General features: G+C 48.5%; 1 protein-coding gene across 1 annotated transcript in view; it reads left to right on the plus strand.

Moving 5' to 3' along the window:
* Positions 1-25729, plus strand: part of LOC146788628 (putative cation-transporting ATPase 13A4) — a 633494-nt gene that overhangs the window by 594460 nt on the left and 13305 nt on the right. The window contains exons 27-28 of the mRNA XM_085635802.1: positions 9822-10039; positions 16944-17032. Of these exons, the coding sequence (XP_085491928.1) occupies positions 9822-10039; positions 16944-17032 (307 nt within the window). The remainder of the gene's footprint in view (positions 1-9821; positions 10040-16943; positions 17033-25729) is intronic.

A 25729-nucleotide genomic window follows, 5' to 3' on the forward strand; every position in this document is an offset into this window, starting at 1 on the left:
TTTCAAAAATAGCATTGAACCCAAGACCCAGATTTAGAAAAAAATTGACGCAGCGCAACGCACCCAGACAACTTGCTGCACTGCGTGGAATGGAGAGGGCAGGAACGTGCCATATTTATGAAGATACTACCCATTCCTGTACTTTCCTTCCACTGGCGCACAGTCCAACGCAGGCACCCTCATGCCATGCTGCAAGGGTAGCCGCATACTCAGGCAGGATTGATTTTGTGTAGGAAGGGGCGCCTTCCTGCTCAAAACACCCCTTAGAGGCATTTACCTCTCTCTAAGGGCCTCGTTTAAGGGGAGTGGGTGTAGGACAGCGCAAAAACTCACCTTGCTCTGCTGCCCCACGCCAAAGTGCAAGGGCAGTGATGCGCTGTATTTATCTAATACAGTGCATTCCTGTCCTTTCCCCTGTACTGGCGCCATTTTGGCAGCCTAGCTCCAACGCAGGAACCCTTGCACCATTGTGTCAAGTGTTCCTGTGTTGTCGGCAGGATTGTTTTTGTGCAGGAAGGGGCACCTTGCTGCACAGAAACCATTCTAAGAGATGTTTTCCTAAGAGGAAAAAACGAGCAGAATAAAGATATTTCTCCTTGTTACACGCCACCTGGGGAGCCATAAGTGTTGCCGCTTCCCCAGGTTTACATACTCTCGTAAATCTGGGGAAGTGTCAAAATCCATGGGTGTTGCATGGGAAAACACACCTCATGCCCATGGAACGCCTCCCGAGCACGGAGTAAGGTAACGCAGCGATTTGTGCTGCCTTGCCTTACTCCATATGTATGAGGCCATACAAAGCCACGTATAGTGGCTTTGCGTGGCCTCATAGATATGAGTTTGAGATTTGCACTGCCAGAGCATCACAAAAAGTGATGTTTCGGCACAAGGGGCTCTTCCACTCTTAGTGCTAGGAGGTGGAAGTCAATCACCAGGGGAAGCTTTGATTTCCAAAACTTGTGGCTGTGCCACGGTATAAACCAACAGTGACATCTTGCAGCATGATATGATTTGCGGCAAGGCTGCCGGCCCACCCATACTGCACAGACAGTCCTTGCTGAGGGGATTGTCTGAATGTTTGCCCACAGTATGCCATGTTTCCAGGGTTTTTTTTTACGGCTCTTTTGCCTTTATATGTTCTTGTAGCTTTCAGAGCTAGAGACCTTCCATGGGTATCTACTATGTACTCTGTTATAGGTATAGATGGAACATTACCGTGGCAGTCCCTTGTCAGACATCCTTTTGGACTTGAAAGAAAGAATGTTTAGCTCCTTCTCCAGGTGTAATGACGAAGGGCTTTTACGTTTCACGAGTCCTGAGACCAGAGATGCGTTGTCTGCTATGAAGACAGGTCCATCGCTTGGAGACCAGTGCTTTCCTTCACTTGCCTTGTCAAGCCTTAGTTCGGATTGTAGGGTTTCACAGCTGTAGAACCCAAACCTTGATCGTCTACGCTTAGGGTGGGAGCTGTGCTTCGTCACAGAGAACCTTGACGCACAAGTCCAACACTTTCCTCTAAATGGAGCACCTGAAGGGCCCCTGAGAGAACTGTGGAAGTGTCTGATGGGCCAACAGCATCCCGATCACCAACCGCCACTACTACTTTAGTTTCCTTGTAGTGTGTGGATGCAAGAGAGTTTGACCTCTCACACAGCATCTGCCTCGCTCCAGCTTTGCATTTTAGTTCCCTTCTCTATTACGCCTTGCACACGACTAGTGCGTTAATACTTTCCTGGCCACACCGCCCACCCCAAACAGGACGGAGGACTTTAAAAATGTGCACTGCTGTGCATTCGCACAGTGGACACGCAGCGGGTGTGCCAAATGCAAATACTTCTGCAACCGTCTCTGCTCAGCTCAACCCCCCACAGCTGTTCGGAGTCTGATCTTACTCATATTCGAGACTTAAGCTTCTCTCTTGGTGTCCACCGGGTAAGTGTAAATCATCATGCGATGTCTTAGCCAACTTGTCAGCAAGGCCACCTCAACCCTCACTTGTGAAAACAACTATTTCCCTTGCAAATAGATTTGCCCCATTGAGGGAGCTAGATTGTATTGATTTACAACCGGTTCGAACTGAGGGTCTAGAATCGGGAGGGTCCCCTCAATATCTGGGGTGGTCACAAGTACTCATTTAAGGCCTGTGTCCATCAAATGTGGTCCATCGAATCTTAAACTAATGTCTTGGAATATTGCAGGACTAAGGGCTAAAAAAGACGAGGAGCCTGGCTAGATCTAATAAGGTCATGTCCTATTGTTACACTGCAAGAAACCTGGGACACGTCTAACTTTTGTTTTGGATGGTTTTACCCCTTCTATGAAGCCGCTTCACCCTCCACTGTAGGTCGTGCAAAGGGAGGTCTGCTCACTTTGATATTGCTTAAATTAGCCTGTACGATGAATAAGTTATTTTGCTCTTCCCCCCATGTGTTAGCAGTAGAATTAATTTTCGCCAAGCGTTCAACCTTGGTGATTAATTTGTAGAACTCCTTCTGCAGGGAAAGCAATAACGAGCACATTGCCGCACTAGAGGGTTTTTTGGAGCAACGTGGAGAGGAGCGAAGCTCCTACTTTGAGGTCATTATAATGGGAGATTTTAATATACATCTCTGTCCCTCTAACTGTTCCCAGGGTGGGAGATCCATGGACATCTTGGCACCTTCAAGCCATTTCAAACACTCTGCCCAAGGTTCTCGGTTAGAGTGCTTACTTGCTATAAACAATCTACACTGTTGAGCGCACAGGGGAGACCCACTCAGTGCCATCTTTTAGTGGCAGGGGCAGCGGCTCGACTACAGATTATATTATGGGATCGACCCCTTTGTTGATTGACATACTAAAAGTAAACCCTATCTGGAGCTGCTATAGCGATCACAATCCATTAATTTTAGAAATGATAGGGAAGTTGGTCTTCCATGGGGTTGAGAGAAAGAGTCTAGCATATAGGGACTTCATGCCAATAGACCAGACTCGGAGGGAAAAGAAGATATTAAACTGTGTCTGGATGACTTTACAGATGCTAGTGTGGTTATAGAGGCCTTTAGTAATCCTGCAAAGCGAATTGCAGGTAATTTAATGGGGAGGGGAAGGACAGGGGACTTTAAAGGGGAAAAATAGTTTGATACAGACTGCTCTAAAACCCAAAAGACTCTTATACTTGCCCTAAAACAAAAGCCTAAGAACATAGAAATGATTGGGGGTATGTAGAAAAGCTTATAAATTAGGTATGACTTAAAGGAAGGACAAGATCCGGAAACAGGCATGGCTGGATTTAAATTAGGTTAGCGTTCTGTGTAATAGCACAACATTTTGGAAAGTTGTAAATATTCCTTTCTTCACAGATCAGCGTACGGCAAGTATAGATTGTGTCATCCCCGCCGACAGAAGGATTAGCCACTTTGAACAGATTTACAAAGGGATGGACCAAGAGAAACACGTTACTCCTTGGGAACCAAGCGTAGAGACGCAAGCGTTAAGTTTTGGGATAGCCGAGGTTCAGAAAGCGATCATGGCCACCGCTGGTCGAAAAGCTCGCGGGCCTGACGGGGTCCCTGCGGGTCTTTATAAGGCAGATCCAGGGACATAAGCAAAGATTTTAACCAAGGTTTTTAATGCAGCGACAGGCGGTTTCCCGCCATCATGGTCCACAGCAGTTATTTTACCCATTTTTAAAACGGGTGCGAAGGACGATCCCGCATTCTACCACCCGATATCATTGTTAGATTCATCTGCTAAAATTACGAGGAAGATGATTTTAGATTGATTAAAAATATGGTCAGAGGCTACCAATGTAATTTCAGACTTGCAATATGGTGTTAGAAAAGGCATGGTATAAACTTGGTCATGCTGACCGGCAAATATACACTTGCTAAAAAGGGTCGTATGTATATGGCATTCATGGATTTAACGTCTGCCTTCGATCGAGTGAACAGGTCAAAACTATGGCCCTTACTAATGGATATTGGATTGGATGCCAATTTGGTGGCTTTTTTACACTGGTATCACCTACATTTGACTGCCTCTGACAGATTCTATGAAAATGGCTCCCTCACAAAGTCCTGGGATGTGAAGAGAGGGGTGAGACAGGAGTGTGTTTTGTCCCTTGCCTTGTTCACCCTACATATCAATAATTTAGGGGCTGTCTTGGAAACTGCTTGTAACGACATCCCTAGAGCAGGTTGTTTTACTAGCATGGACACCGATAGGGTTGAAACAACTTGTAAACTCCTTTATTGATTTTATGGTCTCACTTGACCTCTCAATAAATTTCTCTAAATAGCGTCCATAGGTAATTCAAAACGTGAAAGTGCACGCTTATTTGTAAAACTGGGAAATTGACAAATGTTGATACATTTCTGTAGTTGGGCATTTTGTTTGACAGAAAGGGGTCATGGTTGGTGCAACGAACACTTAAGAAAAACCCCCTGTCTGGAGCAGCAGGAGCCACCTTGGACTTTGCTAGGAGATTGGGGAGTAAACCTTTGCGTCCACTCCTGAAGATCTATAATGAGAAATGTTTACCAATGGCCACATGTGGCAGCGAAGTATGGGGCTGTAAGGAGACCGGTCATCTACCAGTGGCCGAAAATAAATATTTGCGGAAGCTTTTAGCTGCCTCCCCGCAGTACACCATCTTTTATGGTGCATGAAGAATTAGGGCAGGGTTACATATCCGATCAGATAGCAGTGGCCCCCTTAATATGGTCGTTTAAAGCATGGTCTAGCCCCACGCCTACCCTGATTCAGCTTGTTTTAAAAGATTGTTTGAGGCTGGGTAGGTCTGCTGAGGTACCTTGGCTGGGTTACATTTCGCAGCAACTAGCGAATATAGGGTGTCCGATCTCTTTGCTCATCCAAGACCGATGTATCCCGGAGAGTTGAAAGCTATTAAAAATCAATTTTCAGTCAGGAGGATGTTGGAAAGGGAAAACGGTGAACTTAAACTGACGATATGACAATATATAATATTGAAATCTGGGCCTCTAGAACAACCTTTTTGGTCTTATTTTAAAAACTTACACCATCGTTTTCTTTTAATTAGATTTAGGTGTAATTGTGTTCACTGGTGTCTTACATTTCCAAATGGCTTTTCTAAGCCAGAGACCTTAAAGCCGTGCACCTGTGATGATTTTTCGGATCAAGATCTTTTACATTTTGTTTTTTGGTGGATTTTATAATGATCTTCGGAGTAGATCTATTTGACCACTTTTAAAACATTGCAATTTTGCACAAGTGAGGCCTGATGTGATATACCTGCAAATGCTGTCTTCACCTACGATATGTTTTGGGGTGGCGAGCTCTTTAGCAGGGGCCTTACGGCGTAGGGTTTTTTTTTTATCATGCAACGAATGGGTCGTAGAACAATTGTGTTTTTAGCGGGCATGTGGTAATACCGTATAGAAATCCACTTTAACAAGGCTTATGAAATTGGAGTAGTTTAACCTAGTCTAGGCTAATCATATAATGAGGGCCCTGAAGTCTAATATAAGATTATTTCATGTGCATTTTTAGACTTGTTTTTTTATGATAAATTGCATGGTTTTTATTCTTTTTATTTATGGTTTGTGTTTAGTGCTTTTATGGTCTAAATTTGGCCGAATAAAGTTTTTTTTACTTGAACAGCCTATCTGCCCTACGTCTTATCACTTGTTACTACCCACCCCATTTTTCCCAGCCTACTCTGGAAGCTTCCAAGTGGGACACGCTTTTTAAATGGTATCGAATTAATGCCAGGTCCCTCCTTGAACACAAATACGAAATCCATGATTTCATCGTTGATTTTATATCAAGACCCCGTATCGCTTACAGAGACTTGGCTAAAGGAATGCTCTGCACCGGACATAGCAGAAGCTACCCCTATCGTGTTTTATGGTCCAGCGTGACAGCGCAGCTGTCACCGGACAGTCATGCGAGTATCACTAGGAGGCGCTTTGGCTCCACCCACATGTTGGGAGCCAGAAGTACATGTTTTGATTGGTCAGAAGTTGTTTGCTTCCTAAAAAAACTGAGAGCACTTTGTTTATCCAGCTGCCTAAGCTTGAACTTTCAGGGGCACACACATGACAGTGGAATGCTAATAAAGTGTGTTAGATAAATAGACAAATTATGGTATTTTTCTCTGGCAGCAGCACAGATTTATTCATTTATATTTATTTATTTAATTTTATGTTTTAGAGGTTTTATATAGCGCTGGCTAGTCCCAGAGGTACTAGAGTGCTTTACATGAGTAAGAGGATGGTAACATTATAAAACAATAATACAATAACATGGAGTCCCAACAAATAAACAAAGAAACAACTTTGATTTATACAAATCAAATAAAACAGCAAGAGCTATATACATGTATGACATGGAAATGGGAGATCAGATTTTGTATAAAGGTATGGGATGGTGAAAGGCAATCCTGCTGCGATCACCTTGATGCGTAGATCTTTGAATCAGATGAATGAAAACGCATTCGACCTTCGCTGTTAAATCAGTCACTGCTGACTGGGGACGGTGAGGAGGATTCTGAGTTATACCAGGGCTGCTCCCCTTCTCTTAGCATCCTAGCTCCTGTGACAGAGACGCCTCATATCAAGGAACAAGTCCACTCCCTGCTTCAACACAAGCCTTGTATCTCTTACACGAAAACTTTGCCAACTGGAAAGGAAATGGCATAGCTTCCTCGCCAAGAAAGATAAAACTCACATTGCATAACTATCAAAGAATACTATAAGGAAATCAGATTAACTAAATCTACCTTCTACCTCAGTAAGTTTGAATTAGCTGAAAACTCCTCAAAGGAAGTATTTACAAAAGTGAAATCTGTGGCTCGCCTCCTTCCATGAACCATGTGCAATTCAACGCTCTCTTTTTTAAAAGTAAAATTGTTTATTTCACCCCCCTAGTTGGCTTTGAAGGGTTGTCTTCTGCAGATGACACACACTTGCTTGTTACATTGGTAAACGACAACAATTCTTGCCGACGCAGGTATAAGCGATGTTTTATATCAGTTGCATCATGGTTGAAGGAGAATCGTTTAAAATGCCAAACTGAGGGGACCGAACTACTCATTGTTAGGAAACATAAACCATCTTGGAATGACAATTGGTGGCCGACCAAGCATTGGCCCTCCTCCCTGGCCTGCAGCAGTAGTTAGAAATGTTGGTGTCAAATGCCACAGTCCATGTTCCTTGAAACACCAGCTGCATCCAGCTACATCAACAAGCTTCAGGTACTTAAAATTATCCCTAAAGTCTGAGACTTCCTTCCTCTTAAGGCTATAAAGACTGATCCCAGCTCTTACACCCTCCAGGATGGATTACTCCAATTTACTTTACTTGGATCTTCCAAAAAATGTCTTGATAAACTTTAGCTGGAATAGATATCTGCAGCCTGATTATCACTTCATCGCCCCAGACGTTGTTCGATTTCACCCAGACGAAGGGATCTCCCCTGGCAGCGTATCGAAAAGAGGATCCAACTTAAGATGCCATCACGCGTCACAGAGCCGAGCACAACCCTGGCTCGACAGCCTTTGACAACTGTTTTTCATTTGCCTACAGAAGTTTGAGATCTCCAAGGACCGTCTGCATTTGCCCACGGAATTCCGTAGTATCCGGAGAGGAGGCTGCTCTGCAGCGGTTGCGGGAACTAAACAATGGAACAAAATCCCTTTAACCCTTTATGTTATAAATGATCAGCCATCATTCTTCAATAATATTAAAACCTAGCTATTTGGCAATATCTAATATTCTCTCACTTTCGGCTACCACTCTATTATCAGCAGCCGTTATCTTTTCTATGTCAGCTCAAACAGGTAAGGGTAATAATCTAAGGAACTACGTCCCCTAATATATATTATTTTGATCTATAAGGACTAACCTAGAAGTGGGCTACACCCCTAGGAGCCCATAAAATACATCCAAGTTAAATAAAGGTTCAAGTTTCAAGCTCTTAAGTTTACTAACAGGAGAAGTGATTCAATCAACCATAGAATGTTTCTTGTCATAATTTGCAATTCAAGGTTCCAATATAATTTGTCACGTAAACTTGCCTTGACGCCTACAGTGACCGTACCCATCACATACCATACTGATCCTATAGGATTTTTTTAACTTCCGGGTTCTTCAGCAATGACTCTGAAAGAGACTAAAAACTACATGTACTCCAACCTCAATGTGACCTCCAAATTTGGTACCTTAAGAAAGCCACAGGCCCAGCGCCATCAAAGGGCGAAACACGTGTTGGCCCCTTATTGTCGTAAGAGTTTGTGACAAATGATATCGAACCTTGAATAACATTTTTTGAAAAGAAACCTATCATTCGATGGTTGATTGATTCACTTCTCCTCTAAGTAAACTTAAGAACTTGAAAATTGAGTAACCTATACCTGTATTTACCTTTATCTTTTCTAGTTCGTCTTTCTTTTTGAGATTCTGCACCTTGAAGCTCTCTTTGACCACTATTAGCACTGTATAATAAAACAGATTAATTACCTGTTCTGCGTTCCGCTGGTGCCTTGGGCTTATGATACGGCCATAGATATATAGTCTAGAAGAGTGGAAGTCTCTAAAAATGTCCTAGGTCCCATGTTTCTGCTGGCACAGGTGAGGGCTGGGCTTGAAGTGCTCTGTGTCTGTGGTTTCCATCCAGGATACCTGTGTAGTCCACGCAACATCCACGTTTGAAGGTCAGTACACCCAGAAATTCCATTGCAATGAGCAAAGTGCTCAAGTTCCAGAAATCGAGACCTGAAGATGCCAAACTCCTGCAGCCCAAGATAGACCCTTCCTGGGGGTCAGTGGGATCCATTCTTCTGCCAACATTCCCGAGGGGAGATAGAGCTGAAAAGCTCCAAAAACACAAAAGAAAATGGTGATGGTGGACACCAGGAGACCGAAAGAGCACTGGCTGCACTGAGCCTAGAAACGGACGCCCGGTGTCCACTCCCGCCCCTCTACAATGCGGAGTCTGATGTGGGCCAGGGTGAATGTTTCTGCAAAGATGGTCTAGAGAACATCTGGCCCACTTCAGGACTGCACATGCTGGGTAGATAGTGTATCCATGCAAGTGTTTGTGCCCCTGGGGTACCAGTGATGGGTCAACAGTGCCAGTATCCAGAGAATCGAAGGATGCAAGAACCGCTCATGCGGTGAGGCCAGACTGACTAACGCATTCAAACACAGTCGAGTTGGCCATCTCGTTGTCTAACCTGTCTCCTTCTGTGCCTCCTTTGTATGTGCTACTTATTTAATTTCCCAAGTTTGTGGTGCTGCTGTTTGTTTTTTTGTTTTTGCGAAGCATATTCTTTGATCTGAGGGTGCCGGTGGCAAGCAGCACAAACAGCGTGTGTGCATTGGTGCATGCTTGTGTTTGGCCGAGTTGGAACATTAAAGCCAGAGCTGCTTGCCTCGCCAATGCTTATTACTTTTTTCAATCAAGCACATCCACTTCAAAAGCTAATCCTCATGGGTCAGGTGCTGTCATCCAAGTTGAGATGTGAATCTGGACAGTTGCCATCTTCTCATAAGTACCCAGTTAAAAGTTCCTGTCAGTACAGGTGTGTATTGTGAAGTTGGATGTCAGTTGCTCTTTTGTGTTACTCACTTAGCGATGTTGTTCATTTCAGATCTTGGTCCGGGCAGTCTGGTTCCTCGTTTAGTTCATCCATTTGACTAAATCTAGTTTTTATTCACAATATCTTTTGTCCCTGACTTTTAGTGTTTTCTTTCTGAATTAAAGTTGTTTATTTCATTGTTTTGTGGAGTACTCCAGTAACACCTGGTGTAGAGTACAGCAATGGCTAACACACGGCTGTGGTCTTCTTGTGTCCACAGTGCCTGCCACCCAGTGAACAGGAGTGATGTGAATGCAACCGATGTGAACACAACCAGCACACCTGAGACAAACCGAACCACAGCAGCAGCACCTGAGAAGAGCGAGTACCAGAGCTACGAGAACACCACAGTGTGGCTTCTGAGCACCATCAACTGCCTGATCGTCGCAGTTGTGTTCTCCAAAGGCAAACCTTTCAGGAGTCATATCTTTACAAACTGTGAGTATGTTCATCACCACAGCTTCCTTTCCTGCTCTGTACTGAAGTGCGTGTCCTGTCTTTACAAACTGAATATATTGGCTGAACTGACTTTACAAACAGTGGGGCAGATTTACAAGAAACTGACGCATCTTTATGGATGCGTCCGTTTTCCTGCGACAGCCTGCGATACCCTTATGCCACCATGGATGCGCCGTGTTTACAGGACGGTGCACCATGGCGCAAGGATTGACAGATGCGTATCTGTTGCCCAACAGTTTCGCTTTGCTGGAGTCGTATTGCGAGCACGACGCAACTCCAGCAAGAAGCAGGCGTAAGGTTTTGACACAGTGGCGTCCTAGAAGTGGTGCAGTGAAATCTTATAGATTTCACTGCGTCACTTCTACAAGGCTATTTTGTGTGGGAACGCCCATCCTGCATACATTTTACGTGACACAGATGTAATGTGGCATAGGGCTTTACAACGTGACGCATGCATCACGTTTTAAATTGGCCACATTGTTTACGCCGCTATTGCGTCACAAAAGTGATGCAACGGCGGCGCAAAAGTATCGCAACGGGCTTTTAAATTTGCCCCAGTGTGTTCATCTGCTCCCGGGTTCGGTTCCTGCTGTGTGCTGCTGTGGGTGACTTTCGGATTAAAAAAGGATTGTTGTACTAGTCTCTGCTAATGGACTTGGTTGTCAGTTTGAATGAATCTGCTTCAGGTTTGAGTCCGGCTCATCAGTGTAAACCTGTGTTCAGATGTTTCATAAACAGGGAGTCTTTATTTCTGTAAAACAAATAACATTTTAGAATTGGGGACTCCCTTCCCACCCCTCTTCACTCTCCAGAGAATGACCTCTCTTTTCAAAACCGCAAACTGTTGTATATTATATTGTAGCTCTGGACTTATATTGGATCAACGCTTCCAAAACACAGCCATCTCTGGATTGCACATCATTAAGTGACTGCTATGTTGGCACTTTGCATTCGGCCAAGGGCAGGGTCGGATTGGTAAGGCTGGCACTCGGGCAACTCCCGAGGGGCCGGTATCCGAGTTCCAGCTGTGGGCTGCTTTTTTGGGCAGCCTGGGGCTGATTTGGGCGATGTCTGTGTTCGTCAGGTGACGCCAGCGGACCAGTGGGTGCATGAGTGGCCTTTCTGGAGGCAGAAGGGCGTACATTACCTCCCTTTTATCAATGGGCAGAGGTGTCACTCCTTTTCTCTCACTCAGCCTGGGACAACTCCTGGTGGTCGACCGCCCTGGGAGCAGCACCGACACCCACCAACCACACACACAACCTGGGGTTCATCCTCGACTCAAAGCTCTCCATGACCAAGCAAGTCAACGCCATCTCATCCTCCTGCTTCAACACCCTCCGCATGCTCCGCAAGATCTACAGGTGGATCCCCACCGACACAAGAACGGTCACCCAGGCCCTCGTCAGCAGCAGGCTGGACTACGGAAACGCCCTCTACGCGGGAGCCCCGGCCAAACTGCTGAAACGACTGCAACGCATACAGAACCCCTCTGCCCGCCTGATCCTCGACATCCCTCTCCGCAGCCACATCACACCCCACCTGAGAGACCTCCACTGGCTGCCTGTCAACAAGAGGATAACCTTCAAGCTCCTCACCCACGCACACAAGGCACTCCACAACACCGGACCAGCGTACCTCAACAGCCGACGCAGCTTCTACACCCCCACCCGCGAGCTCCGCACCACTGACCGCGCCTTCGCTACTGTCCCCCGCATCCGAAAAGCGACCTCCGGCGGCAGATCCTTTTCCTACCTTGCCGCCAAGACCTGGAACACCCTCCCCATCCACCTGCGGCAGACCCAGGACCTGCTAACCTTCAGGAAGCTACTCAAGACCTGGCTATTCGAGCAGTAGCAGCACCCTCTTCCCCTAGCGCCTTGAGACCCTCACGGGTGAGTAGTGCGCTCCATAAATTTCTTGATTGAGTGGTTGATTGATTGACTGGGCCTGCCCATTAATGTATGTATATTGAGCGGGGGCGGGGGCCTCCGCAGATGCTCCCTCACTTGTTTTTAGGTGTTTCACCAATGTGAACAAATCCGTGCATTTTTTAAAATCTAAGTAAAGTTAAGAAAACATGCCTGTCGGAGACCCCCACTTCTTCTAAAACTTCGCAGAAGCAGTGTTTTGCAGAAAGGCAATATGCAAATCAGGGCCACCCTTTTTAGCGTGCCCGGGCTTATTTTTAATTCCAATACAACCCTTGCCAAGGGGCACCGTTTGATACCAGTGCCAACCTGCCCACGGTGCAGTGCCCTCTGACCTCACGCTACGTCCCGGGTCACGTCCATCCATCCCTTTGTCTTACTTGACCATGGAGCATACCATCAGTGGGAGGAGAGTGCGCAGGTGGAGACAAGTCTCAAACATCACATTATGGTTCAGGTCCCACACCGCCTCCCACCTTAAATAGAAAAGGGCCTAGTGCAGGCGGATGTGCAAACACGGAGCTTTTTGGAAGCGTCCAAGGAAGCTCGCTCCCGCTCAGTCTTCGTTATAAATACTTTCTGCGATAAAGAGGAAGCACCACACAATAAATACAAGTTATTAGCAAATGCAGAGAGGGAAAGGAAGTAGCCTAAGGGCCAGAGCTGCCGACCTTGGAGCTGGGGGAACGAGGTTCGAGCCTCGACGTCGGCTCAACATCCTGAGAGTCTGGACAAATCACATAATCTCCCCGCGCCTACCAAAATATGAATCTGTCCTTGTGTAACGTAACTGGTGCTCATGTAAAGCGCTCCAATACCTTCGGGCCGAGTTGGCGCTATATAATGTGCAACAAAAAAAAATTCAGCTTTGAATCTCAGGCAGTGAAAGCCTGACACTACTCGGTAGAGAGACACCTCATGCAATCGAAGATTGATGTTTAGCGCAATAGCGCCCTCTGCTGCAGTTATAATGCATGACATGAAGCTTTTCAAACGACAAAAACAATGAAGATTTGTGTTTAGGATGAGCCTGGGCAGCGCATGTGCCGCTCTGCGAGGCATGCTGTATTCGGTTAGGGATTTGAAGCTCCGCCCACTCGCCACCCATATTGTTCATTCGCTTCTGTCCTTGTCCTTTGTAAATGCTGGCTTCTGGTTCCTTAATCGCCTAGTTTGTCCCTGCTTAGTACCGCCTTGTATTCGTTTGAAATCTCCCATGGCGACTGGCCTCTTTACTTCTGTTGCTACACGTTATGTTTTATTTAATCTGTAAGCACTATTTTCTTTAATGGGATTTGCCTTACTGCACGCATGACTTGCTTTCTTTACGTTCAGCGCGCCATGTGCACTTTTGCTTTCCAAGCAGCTGGGACAATGGCGGCCACTTCTTTGCAATGCAATAGGTCTTGCATTTACGAGACTTTGAGCTATAGGCATTGTAAATGCCAATAGCTTAATCTCTCGCAAATGCGAGACTTATTGCATTGCAAAATATTTTTTTTGTTGTCAAAGCCCCCATGCCGCACTTTCACATGCATGAAGGCCGCGCCCCTTTCTTTAGAAGAGCTGCGTCTAAGGAAAGGTGTGCGGCCACTATTAAAGTGAAACCACAGCATGAGGGATTTTACAAAAAATATGCATTTGTTTTTTGTTGTGCAATAGGATAAGGCCCCGGGACATCAGTGCACCCTCTCCCACTGTGCAGTAGGATAAGGCCCCGGGACACCAGTGCACTGTCTCCCACTGTGCAGTAGGATAAGGCCCAGGGACACCAGTGCACTGTCTCCCACTGTGCAGTAGGATAAGGCCCAGGGACACCAGTGCACTGTCTCCCACTGTGCAGTAGGATAAGGCCCCGGGACACCAGTGCACTGTCTCCCACTGTGCAGTAGGATAAGGCCCAGGGACACCAGTGCACTGTCTCCCACTGTGCAGTAGGATAAGGCCCAGGGACACCAGTGCACTGTCTCCCACTGTGCAGTAGGATAAGGCCCAGGGACACCAGTGCACTGTCTCCCACTGTGCAGTAGGATAAGGCCCAGGGACACCAGTGCACTGTCTCCCACTGTGCAGTAGGATAAGGCCCCGGGACACCAGTGCACTGTCTCCCACTGTGCAGTAGGATAAGGCCTCGGGACACCAGTGCACTGTCTCCCACTGTGCAGTAGGATAAGGCCCCGGGACACCAGTGCACCCTCTCCCACTGTGCAGTAGGATAAGGCCCTGGGACACCAGTGCACTGTCTCCCACTGTGCAGTAGGATAAGGCCCAGGGACACCAGTGCACTGTCTCCCACTGTGCAGTAGGATAAGGCCCAGGGACACCAGTGCACTGTCTCCCACTGTGCAGTAGGATAAGGCCCAAGGACACCAGTGCACTGTCTCCCACTGTGCAGTAGGATAAGGCCCCGGGACACCAGTGCACTGTCTCCCACTGTGCAGTAGGATAAGGCCCCGGGAAACCAGTGCTCTGTCTCCCACTGTGCAGTAGGATAAGGCCCCAGGACACCAGTGCTCTGTCTCCCACTATGCAGTAGGATAAGGCCCCAGGACACCAGTGCACCGTCTCTCACTGTGCAGTAGGATAAGGCCCCAGGACACCAGTGCACAGTCTCTCACTGTGCAGTAGGATAAGGCCCCTGGACATCAGTGCACCGTCTCCCACTGTGCAGTAGGATAAGGCCCCAGGACATCAGTGCACCGTCTCCCGCTGTGCAGTAGGATAACCCAGGACATCAGTGCACCATCTCCCACTGTGCTGTAGGATGAGGCCCCAGGACACCAGTGCACCATCTCCCACTGTGCAGGAGGATAACCCAGGACATCAGTGCACCGTCTCCCACTGTGCAGTAGGATGAGGCCCCAGGACACCAGTGCACCGTCTCCCACTGTGCAGTAGGATGAGACCCCAGGACACCAGTGCACCATCTCCCACTGTGCAGTAGGATGAGGCCCCAGGACACCAGTGCACCGTCTCCCACTGTGCAGTAGGATGAGGCTCCAGGACACCAGTGCACTGTCTCCCACTGTGCAGTAGTATGAGGCCCCAGGACACCAGTGCACCATCTCCCACTGTGCAGTAGGATAAGGCCCCGGGACAACAGTGCACCGTCTCCCACTGAGCAGAAGGATAAGGCCCCGGGACACCAGTGCACTGTCTCCCACTGTGCAGTAGGATAAGGCCCCGGGACACCAGTGCACTGTCTCCCACTGTGCAGTAGGATAAGGCCCCGGGACACCAGTGCACTGTCTCCCACTGTGCAGTAGGATAAGGCCCCGGGACACCAGTGCACTGTCTCCCACTGTGCAGTAGGATAACCCAGGACACCAGTGCACCGTCTCCCACTGTGCAGTAGGATAAGGCCCCGGGACACCGGTGCACCGTCTCCCACTGTGCAGTAGGATAAGGCCCCGGGACACCAGTGCACCGTCTCCCACTGTGCAGTAGGATAAGGCCCCTAGACACCAGTGCACCGTCTCCCACTGTGCAGTAGGATAACCCAGGACACCAGTGCACCGTCTCCTACTGTGCAGTAGGATGAGACCCCAGGACACCAGTGCACCATCTCCCACTGTGCAGTAGGATGAGGCCCCAGGACACCAGTGCACCGTCTCCCACTGTGCAGTAGAATGAGGCCCCAGGACACCAGTGCACCCTCTCCCACTGTGCAGTAGAATGAGGCCCCAGGACACCAGTGCACCCTCTCCCACTGTGCAGTAGGATAAGGCCCCTGGACACCAGTGCACCGTCTCCCACTGTGCAGAAGGATAAGGCCTCGGGACACCAGTGCACCGTCTCCCACTGTGCAGTAGGATAAGGCCCCGGGAAACCAGTGCAACATCTCCCACTGTGCAGTAGGATAAGGCCTCGGGACACCAGTGCACCGTCTCCCACTTTGCAGTAGGATAAGGCCCCGGGACACCAGTGCACCGTCTCCCACTGTGCAGTAGGATAAGGCCCCGGGAAACCAGTGCACTGCCTCCCACTGTGCAGTAGGATAAGGCCTCGGGACACCAGTGCACCGTCTCCCACTGTGCAGCAGGATAAGGCCCCGGGAAACCAGTGCACCGCCTCCCACTGTGCAGTAGGATAAGGCCCCCGGGAAACCAGTGCACCGCCTCCCACTGTGCAGTAGGATAAGGCCCCCGGGAAACCAGTGCACCGCCTCCCACTGTGCAGTAGGATAAGGCCCCCGGGACACCAGTGCACCGCCTCCCACTGTGTAGTAGGATAAGGCCCCCGGGAAACCAGTGCACCGCCTCCCACTGTGCAGTAGGATAAGGCCCCAGGACACCAGTGCACCGCCTCCCACTGTGCAGTAGGATAAGGCCCCAGGACACCAGTGCACAAGGCTCTCATTAGCCCCATAACCTCTGTCCACTGTTGTGCATCATGCATACAATAATCACAGTGCACTATAACATGGGAGTGTCACAGCTGCAATTGTATCCCTCCTCTAACTCTCTTTGATTTTGAAAGAAGTCACATTTTTGCTCCCAGTTTAGGCCCTGGGGCTCCAGGAAGTCTGGCTCGATTTAGGAGACCCATGGTTTAAACACAGGACTGCCACCCTTGGACAACTGTCCCTTATTGTGAGGTGTCTAAAGCACAAGAGCCTGCCTCCTGAGTGTAGTAGATGCTCATTTCCCAGTGGAATCTGTTTCCTCATATTCTAAAATGTATGATGTCACTGTCAAGTGGGGGTGTTTTAAAGTTGTGTTTTCCTGCTTTAGAATATCTGGTCATACCTCCTAGATTCACGGCTCCTCTCCTGTTGGTGGGTTCGGGTGGTCTCCCCAAGCCTCATACCTCCTAGATTCACGGCTCCTCTCCTGTTGGTGGGTTCGGTGGTCACCCCAAGCCTCATCCCGCCTAGATTCACGGCTCCTCTCCCGTTGGTGGGTTCAGCTGGTCACCCCCAGCCCTTCTCATGCCTGTCTTTTCTCTTCCAGATATATTCGTGATCTCCTTGGCAGTGCAGCTCGCCGTTTGCATTTTCTTCGTATTTGCAAACATTGACAACCTGTACGTCTCCATGGATGTGAGTATCCTGCTGTGTGACAAGCTTTGCAGAAGCCATCAAGCGAGAGGGAATCAGGGAAAGATGCTGACAGCATTACCAGTGCAAAAAGAACAATTGATGGACAGAATGCAGAACAATGTCATACATTCACCCCAGTACTGAGATCTGGGCCTAAATCCATCTTTTTTTGCTCACCATGCCATTCCAGTTTGGACCCAGCCATATGCAAATCAGTCTTGACCCTGTGCCTCATGGGAACAGTCCAGCCCGAACTGCCAAGCCAGGTCCTCCCTGGACTGGAAAGAAGCATCCTAGGACCGGTTTGGGGCTTTCACCCCTCTTCAGCCAGTGTAGCTTGATTCCAGTGGCATGGAGAGCACGGGACCCACATCTGAGCATACCCGTCCCACTCGGGGTGACAAATGCAAAAAGATCAATTGATGGACAGAATGCAGAACAATGTCATACATTCACCCCAGTACAGAGATCTGGGCCTAAATCCATCGTTTTTTTGCTCACCATACCATTCCAGTTTGGACAGTTTTTGCCCTAAGTTGGATGGGTATGCCCGGCGTGGGTCCCTTACTCACTGGGCCACTGGATTCTAGGTAGCCTGGCTGATGAAGGGTGACCTACCCTGAAACCGGTCCCAGGATGCTTGTTTCCAGTCCAGGGAGGACCTGGCTTGGCAGTTCGGGTTGGACTGTTTCCATGAGGCACAGGGTCAAGACTGATTTGCATATGGCTGGGTCCAAACTGGGGTGGCGTAGTGGGCAAAAGAACGATGGATTTAACCCAGATCTCTTGAATGGGGGAGAGTGTTTGAATCATTCAGCATTCCGTCCATCATTTGTTGCAGTTACACCTGTCCGCATTACCAGAGCACTGAGATCTCAAATCTCATCAGATCATTGGGATCTCCATTCTCATCAAATCACTGGAATCTACTCTCTCATCAGAGCACTGGGCTCTCCTCTCTTCTTGGAGCACTGGGATCTCCTCTCTGAGCTCTGGGATCTCCTCTCTGAGCTCTGGGATCTCCTCTCTGAGCACTGGGATCTCCTCTCTGAGCACTGGGATCTCCTCTCTGAGCACTGGGATCTCCTCTCTGAGCACTGGGATCTCCTCTCTGAGCACTGGAATCTCCTCATCAGAGCACTGGGACCGCCTCTCATCAGAGCACTGAGATTTCCTCTATCAGAGCAATGGGATCTCCTCTCCCATCAGAGCCCTGGGATCTCCTCTCCCATCAGAGCCCTGGGATCTCCTCTCCCATCAGAGCCCTGGGATCTCCTCTCCCATCAGAGCCCTGGGATCTCCTCTCCCATCAGAGCCCTGGGATCTCCTCTCCCATCAGAGCCCTGGGATCTCCTCTCTCATCAGAGCCCTGGGATCTCCTCTCTCATCAGAGCACTAGGATCTCTCCTCTCATCAGAGCAGTAAGATCTCCTCTCATCAGAGCACTACGATCTCCTCTCTCATCAGAGCACTGGATCTATTTATCAGAGTACTGGGATCTCCTCATCAGTGCACTGGGATCTCCTCTCATATCAGAGAACCGAGAGCTCCTATCTGAAATGTCTTGGGCATAGACCTGAGCAAGCAACCCCAATCCTTCAAGAGACCCCAGAAAACAAGCCTTTTCAGTAAGCCTATTTGTTTGTCAGATCAGTAATAGTACTCGCCCTTTGACCTCTGCAGAATAAAAGGGGCCACCACAGCAAGCTTACACTCAACCCAACTCAAGACACCTTTCAAAATCTGCACAGAATAAAATTGATGGTTGGACATGCCTGCATCATTTGAAAACACTGGTACTGTTCGGGTGCATTCCATCATTTTGTATCTTGCCTATGTCATTACAGGCATGGATCAACCACTGGCAAACCAGTCTTGATCAAAGTGCAAGACCTCTCTGCATGGTAACAGAAGCAATCCCAGACATGTTTAAGGGCTCTTGGGCCTAGTCAGTGTTGTACAGAATGAGTATTTATGTGCAGCGTGCTTGGGGCCCATGTCTCGGCATGAACCTTTCACCGGAGGAGACTCACTTAGATGGCAAAAGGTGGTGGATGAAAGGCTTGAATTGGCCTGAACCACTGGTAATTACTTTGGCTGCATTCTCTTCCATTATTTTTGCATGCCTGTACAGGCAATGACAAACCACATACAAATCCTGGTAAAGAGGTGCACACACCCCCTGCGGATTTTTGCTGAGTAGTATGTTAAGACCCCGTAACCCAGCAAGCTCATGATCCAGGGAGAACACTGGCCTGGAATTGTTTGTCCTCCTTTTCAAGGAGAAGGTACATGGGGGCCTTGTAGTTTGAGACAGACTATACTTTTTGGGTGGGTTCTAGACCTATTCGCATATGGTAGGTCCCTATCTCAACCTCGCGGGCAAATGAATGATGGAATGGAATGTGCCCCTTAGTAACTACCAGTGGAGAAGATCAGCCCAAGCATGTATGTCCTTCACTCTTTTTTCATTTAGTAGGTCACCCTAAGAGGAATGAGTATACCAGGATATGGGGCTGGTAACAGTCGGTGATGTACAACTCAAGCTACACCTTGTTGTATGGCCAAAACCCCTCTGAAATAACTGTTTTTGTGGGCAACATAAACTTCAGGATAGTGCGAGACTGATTCCATGCACCCCGTTGGGATATGTTGTCCTTTGTGCGGCTAACGCACAGTGCACCATCTGCACCACAACCTTATTGAGCAACAGATGGCATGTGCAACCTCGGAACATGACAACCCCGACTCCCCAAGGAAATCCTGGTAACAAAGAGAGAGCCCTTTTGTTTGGTCTCTCGTGCATACCTAAAGAATTACGCCAGAAATACACAATGTGATGTTTCAATATTTATTGTAGCATTATTATTCTTGAGTAAGAGACAAGCTGCAATAATTAGTAGGGAACAGAATAGCATAATTCTACTGATGAGAATTGTGAAGAATATGGACAATTCAACCATTTTGCAAAAACAGAGTCTAAATGGTTACATATAACTACTGTCATATAGTGTACTCCTACCTAACGCAATCTATCCTAGTTTATCTAGGGTGGGTGTATCTGCCAAAATCCCTACTGGGTGATGTGACTCCCCATTAACTGCGGGTCAGTGCATGCTAGGCGTCGGTCTTGGTGGAGTACGGGACATCATTTCTCGCAAGAGCAATTCAGGTCTCTGGAATAAGCTGGGATGGAATTCCAGCATGGGCCCACCTCATCAGTGTCCTCAACGTGCTCCTCTGCCTAAACAAAGGCTGGTGTTCTGTATATAATAAACTCTACTCTGGTAGCCATGCCGAAGTTTCAGTCAGGCCGTCACTGCTGATAATGTTGTCGCTGAGCAGTCAGAAAATAGCTGACAACGTTCTGTGCACTAAACCTAGTCCTTGGACAGAATGTTCAAGGTAGGTGATAATGCCTACGCAGTGGTGATGTAAACAAGAACCATTTCAGAAAATACTATCCTGCACAGGTATGTAAAAAGAATGTGGCGATGTTCAGTATGTAGGAAAAGATGTCAAGTTAAACGTGAACATGTAAAATGTCTGTGTTAATGTCTGATCTTAATGTGACCACATGACATCATCGCCGAGGAGACCTGAGGAAACCCATCGTGGCCACAACATATGCAACTCAAGCTACACCTCGCTGAGGAGGCCAATCGCGGCCACAATTGGCCACTGGTAGCTTCTGCTAGAGTTCAGAAGAGGCATCTCCTAACAGGGGGCCGGAGTGAAGGTAGGACGATAGCTAGTTTCCGCGCCACCCTACGGCATGAGCAACACAGTGGTCTATTGACACCCCCTGTCTTCTTAGACCTCAAAGTACAGGGGTCACAGTACTCCAGGCCAAAGGACCTGGTGAAAAACAGCAACACTGGTTACACTGTGACGTTCAGAACCAGCACTGCGGTAGTATAAGAGTCCAGATCACCTTCTCTCTTTTTTAAAACGGTCCTGATGAAGTGCTACCAGAACCGCTAGGGGCTTTATAGGCAAGAAACATGTCGACCATTTGCACCAGATAAAACCCTGCAGGACCATTACCTCCAGGCTGGGCGCACAGATTTTAGTTTGGTTAGTGCACCCCCAGAATAAGATTATTGCCAAGGGCAGTACTAGACCTATTTTAAATTACACTGCACACTAGAGACACTACCCTGTCCACATACCCTCTCACACCCAACGGCTTCATAAAAAAAAAGATCTCCGCAAAAGAGCCTCTTCGCGGGTGCCGGTCCAGCATTGCAGTGCCGGCCCGACGAGGAGCAGGCCCAATGATGAAGCATGACATCCTCCGGGGTGTGTGAGGGCAATCCATAACAGACCTGAACACTCCTTCACAAATAGGAACTGCACATTGACATTTTACATTTTGCGTCTCCTAACAGTATCCGCTTTACTTTAACTTGAAACATCCTCGAAACTGGTCTGGATGTCCCCTGCCTGTCTTAGCTCAGTGAGCAAAAATCAATGGAATAGAATGCAGCCCAGAGTAATTACCAGTGACTAAGTTTAATTCAAACATTTTTAACCCATTACAGTTCTTTTTAACCCTCCAAGGCCTTTTGTGTGGCTCCTCAGTGTCACCTCCTGCATCCGAGGGCCATCACAGGGTTACCCTACAAAATGTTGTATAGTGTAGTGAGATGGCGGCTGGAAAACATCACAGCACAAAACAGAGGAATCTGAGGCAGATGTGTTACACATTGCACTACAACCTTCATCAACCTGCACAGCTGATAAGACCGGTCCTTTCATTCAGCTGAAGATGCCCTCACATGGAATCCCGCTGCAGAGGCCAGAAGTCACCACAACATCGCATCCTCTGGGCCCACTGTGAGGTACGAGACCTCATGATGGAAGCTGGGTCCAGGCCTCATTCTCACCTCTGCTCCTCATCGTCAGTGATTAATGCCCCAAATACTGAGATGGGATTTCAAATTGTTGTGATCCAGGACATCTTTGACACCTTTGCAGAATGTGGCATCAGTGCACCCTTATTTGACACCTTTGCAGAATGTGGCATCAGTGCACCCTTATCTGACACCTTTGCAGAATGTGGCATCAGTGCACCCTTATCTGACACCTTTGCAGAATGTGGCATCAGTGCACCCTTATTAGACACCTTTGCAGAGTGTGGCATCAGTGCACCCTTATTAGACACCTTTGCAGAATGTGGCATCAGTGCACCCTTATTTGACACCTTTGCAGAATGTGGCATCAGTGCACCCTTATTAGACACCTTTGCAGAATGTGGCATCAGTGCACCCTTATTAGACACCTTTGCAGAGTGTGGCATCAGTGCACCCTTGTTTGACACCTTTGCAGAGTGTGGCATCAGTGCACCCTTATCTGACACCTTTGCAGAATGTGGCATCAGTGCACCCTTATCTGACACCTTTGCAGAATGTGGCATCAGTGCACCCTTATTAGACACCTTTGCAGAATGTGGCATCAGTGCACCCTTATTAGACACCTTTGCAGAGTGTGGCATCAGTGCACCCTTATTTGACACCTTTGCAGAATGTGGCATCAGTGCACCCTTATTTGACACCTTTGCAGAATGTGGCATCAGTGCACCCTTATTAGACACCTTTGCAGAATGTGGCATCAGTGCACCCTTATCTGACACCTTTGCAGAATGTGGCATCAGTGCACCCTTGTTTGACACCTTTGCAGAATGTGGCATCAGTGCGCCCTTATCTGACACCTTTGCAGAATGTGGCATCAGTGCACCCTTATCTGACACCTTTGCAGAATGTGGCATCAGTGCACCCTTATTTGACACCTTTGCAGAATGTGGCATCAGTGCACCCTTATTAGACACCTTTGCAGAATGTGGCATCAGTGCACCCTTATTAGACACCTTTGCAGAATGTGGCATCAATGCACCCTTATCTGACACCTTTGCAGAATGTGGCATCAGTGCACCCTTATCTGACACCTTTGCAGAATGTGGCATCAGTGCACCCTTATTTGACACCTTTGCAGAATGTGGCATCAGTGCACCCTTGTTTGACACCTTTGCAGAATGTGGCATCAGTGCGCCCTTGTTTGACACCTTTGCAGAATGTGGCATCAGTGCACCCTTGTTTGACACCTTTGCAGAATGTGGCATCAGTGCACCCTTATCAGACACCTTTGCAGAATGTGGCATCAGTGCACCCTTATTTGACACCTTTGCAGAGTGTGGCATCAGTGCACCCTTATCTGACACCTTTGCAGAATGTGGCATCAGTGCACCCTTATTTGACACCTTTGCAGAGTGTGGCATCAGTGCACCCTTATCTGACACCTTTGCAGAATGTGGCATCAGTGCACCCTTGTTTGACACCTTTGCAGAATGTGGCATCAGTGCACCCTTATTAGACACCTTTGCAGAATGTGGCATCAGTGCACCCTTATTAGACACCTTTGCAGAATGTGGCATCAGTGCACCCTTATTAGACACCTTTGTAGAATGTGGCATCAGTGCACCCTTATTTGACACCTTTGCAGAATGTGGCATCAGTGCACCCTTATTTGACACCTTTGCAGAATGTGGCATCAGTGCACCCTTATCAGACACCTTTGCAGAATGTGGCATCAGTGCATCCTTATTTGACACCTTTGCAGAATGTGGCATCAGTGCACCCTTATTTGACACCTTTGCAGAATGTGGCATCAGTGCACCCTTATTAGACACCTTTGCAGAATGTGGCATCAGTGCACCCTTATTTGACACCTTTGCAGAATGTGGCATCAGTGCACCCTTATTTGACACCTTTGCAGAATGTGGCATCAGTGTGCCCTTGTTTGACACCTTTGCAGAATGTGGCATCAGTGCACCCTTATTAGACACCTTTGCAGAATGTGGCATCAGTGCACCCTTATTAGACACCTTTGCAGAATGTGGCATCAGTGCACCCTTATTTGACACCTTTGCAGAATGTGGCATCAGTGCACCCTTATTAGACACCTTTGCAGAATGTGGCATCAGTGCACCCTTATTAGACACCTTTGCAGAATGTGGCATCAGTGCACCCTTATTAGACACCTTTGTAGAATGTGGCATCAGTGCACCCTTATTTGACACCTTTGTAGAATGTGGCATCAGTGCACCCTTATTTGACACCTTTGCAGAATGTGGCATCAGTGCACCCTTATTTGACACCTTTGCAGAATGTGGCATCAGTGCACCCTTATTTGACACCTTTGCAGAATGTGGCATCAGTGCACCCTTATCAGACACCTTTGCAGAATGTGGCATCAGTGCACCCTTATTTGACACCTTTGCAGAATGTGGCATCAGTGCACCCTTATTTGACATGTTGGACGTGGCCCATCTGGCAGGTCCGCCCCTGAAGTTTTTATGGTATATGTAACCTGGGGATGGTGATTCCCCCTCTGAGTGAGTGTGAGGAGAGAGAGACCCACCCTTCCATAGGAATACATGGGGAATGAATGAGTCCTGGGTAGTTCCCGGTGCGTAGGGTGTGCCGGGTCAAGTCTGGTATGTATGAACTCGTGAGGTTGAATGCTGCGCAACGGTATATGAGGTATGAGTGTGTCTCGTGTAGAAGTCCCCCTTTTGGGAAGTGGCATATTTGTGGAATATGTGCCTGGCGTATGATTGGCCGGGGCTGGTTGGTGAGCCGGGCTCCCAGGATCTGGGAGGGTCTGCCCGGTGGTGAATGGAGTGTTTAGCATACTGATGTGAGGGGAGGAGTGAGCCTGGGTCTGCTTGTGGATTGACCGTCTGGTTTGAGTGTCATGAATGAGGCTGGGTTTTCCCCAGACATTGCTGGCTCCACCCCCTGGGGTGCGGCTGATGTTCCTAGCCTGGCCAGTGTAAAGAATCCCCCATAACCAGTTCCAGCTGGTTCTCCCCCTGCCTGCCCCTTCAGACCCAGAATGTGTGTATAAAAAGGGTGCTGTGACACTCTGGACTTGTTCTTGTTCCAAACTCGAATCTACCAGGGGCATGCTGCTGCTGGGGCCCGGGGGAAGGCTTGCCTCCCTGGGCCCTGCCCAGCCCCTGGATACCTGGAGGACTTCTGGGACCCTTTTGGACTTCATTTGCTGTGCTTCCTTACTAAGCCTTATGGACTCTAGGCTGCCCTAGCGCTTGGTGGGCGCTGTACCTGCACTCTGCTGAGAGGCGCTTCATTTCTGTGGCAGAGCGCTTCCCTGGTTTACCCGAGCGCCTCTCTTTGCTGCCTGCAGCGCTGGGCTGCGATCTTTTTTTAGAGGGAATCCCCAGCGTAGGGATTCCCCCGCCTTGTGTCCTGTTGCGGGTGCCCACCCCGCTTATTCCTTTATTTCTAATTGTATGCAGGTGCCCACCCTGCGTCTTCATTGCCGTATTATCCCTATTGCGGGTGCCCACCCCGCTTATGGTTGTTTTATTGCGGGTGCCCACCCCGCGATCATAGAAGGAGAAATCACCGCCGCGGCCCGAGCTTCAGTTCAACTGCCGCCGAGTCCGCGGCCCGCCTGGTTGTGGGCGGGGCCGCGGGACGGAAGCGGAAGTGCCGCCATTGTCCCCGGAGCCTCGCAGGCTCCACCAGAGAAGTCCCGGTCCCGAGATGGGGGACCGGGCGAGGACCGGCGCCTCCAGGGACGGAGCTCTCCTGTGGTGAGAGAGCCCCGCAGGCAGCGCCGAAGGCAGACTAAAGGCGGAGGGGGCTCGAGGCACATTGCCGGTGCCTGCCC

The sequence above is a fragment of the Triturus cristatus genome, chromosome 11 (assembly GCF_964204655.1).
Source record: "Triturus cristatus chromosome 11, aTriCri1.1, whole genome shotgun sequence".
NCBI classification, from domain to species: Eukaryota; Metazoa; Chordata; class Amphibia; order Caudata; family Salamandridae; genus Triturus; species Triturus cristatus.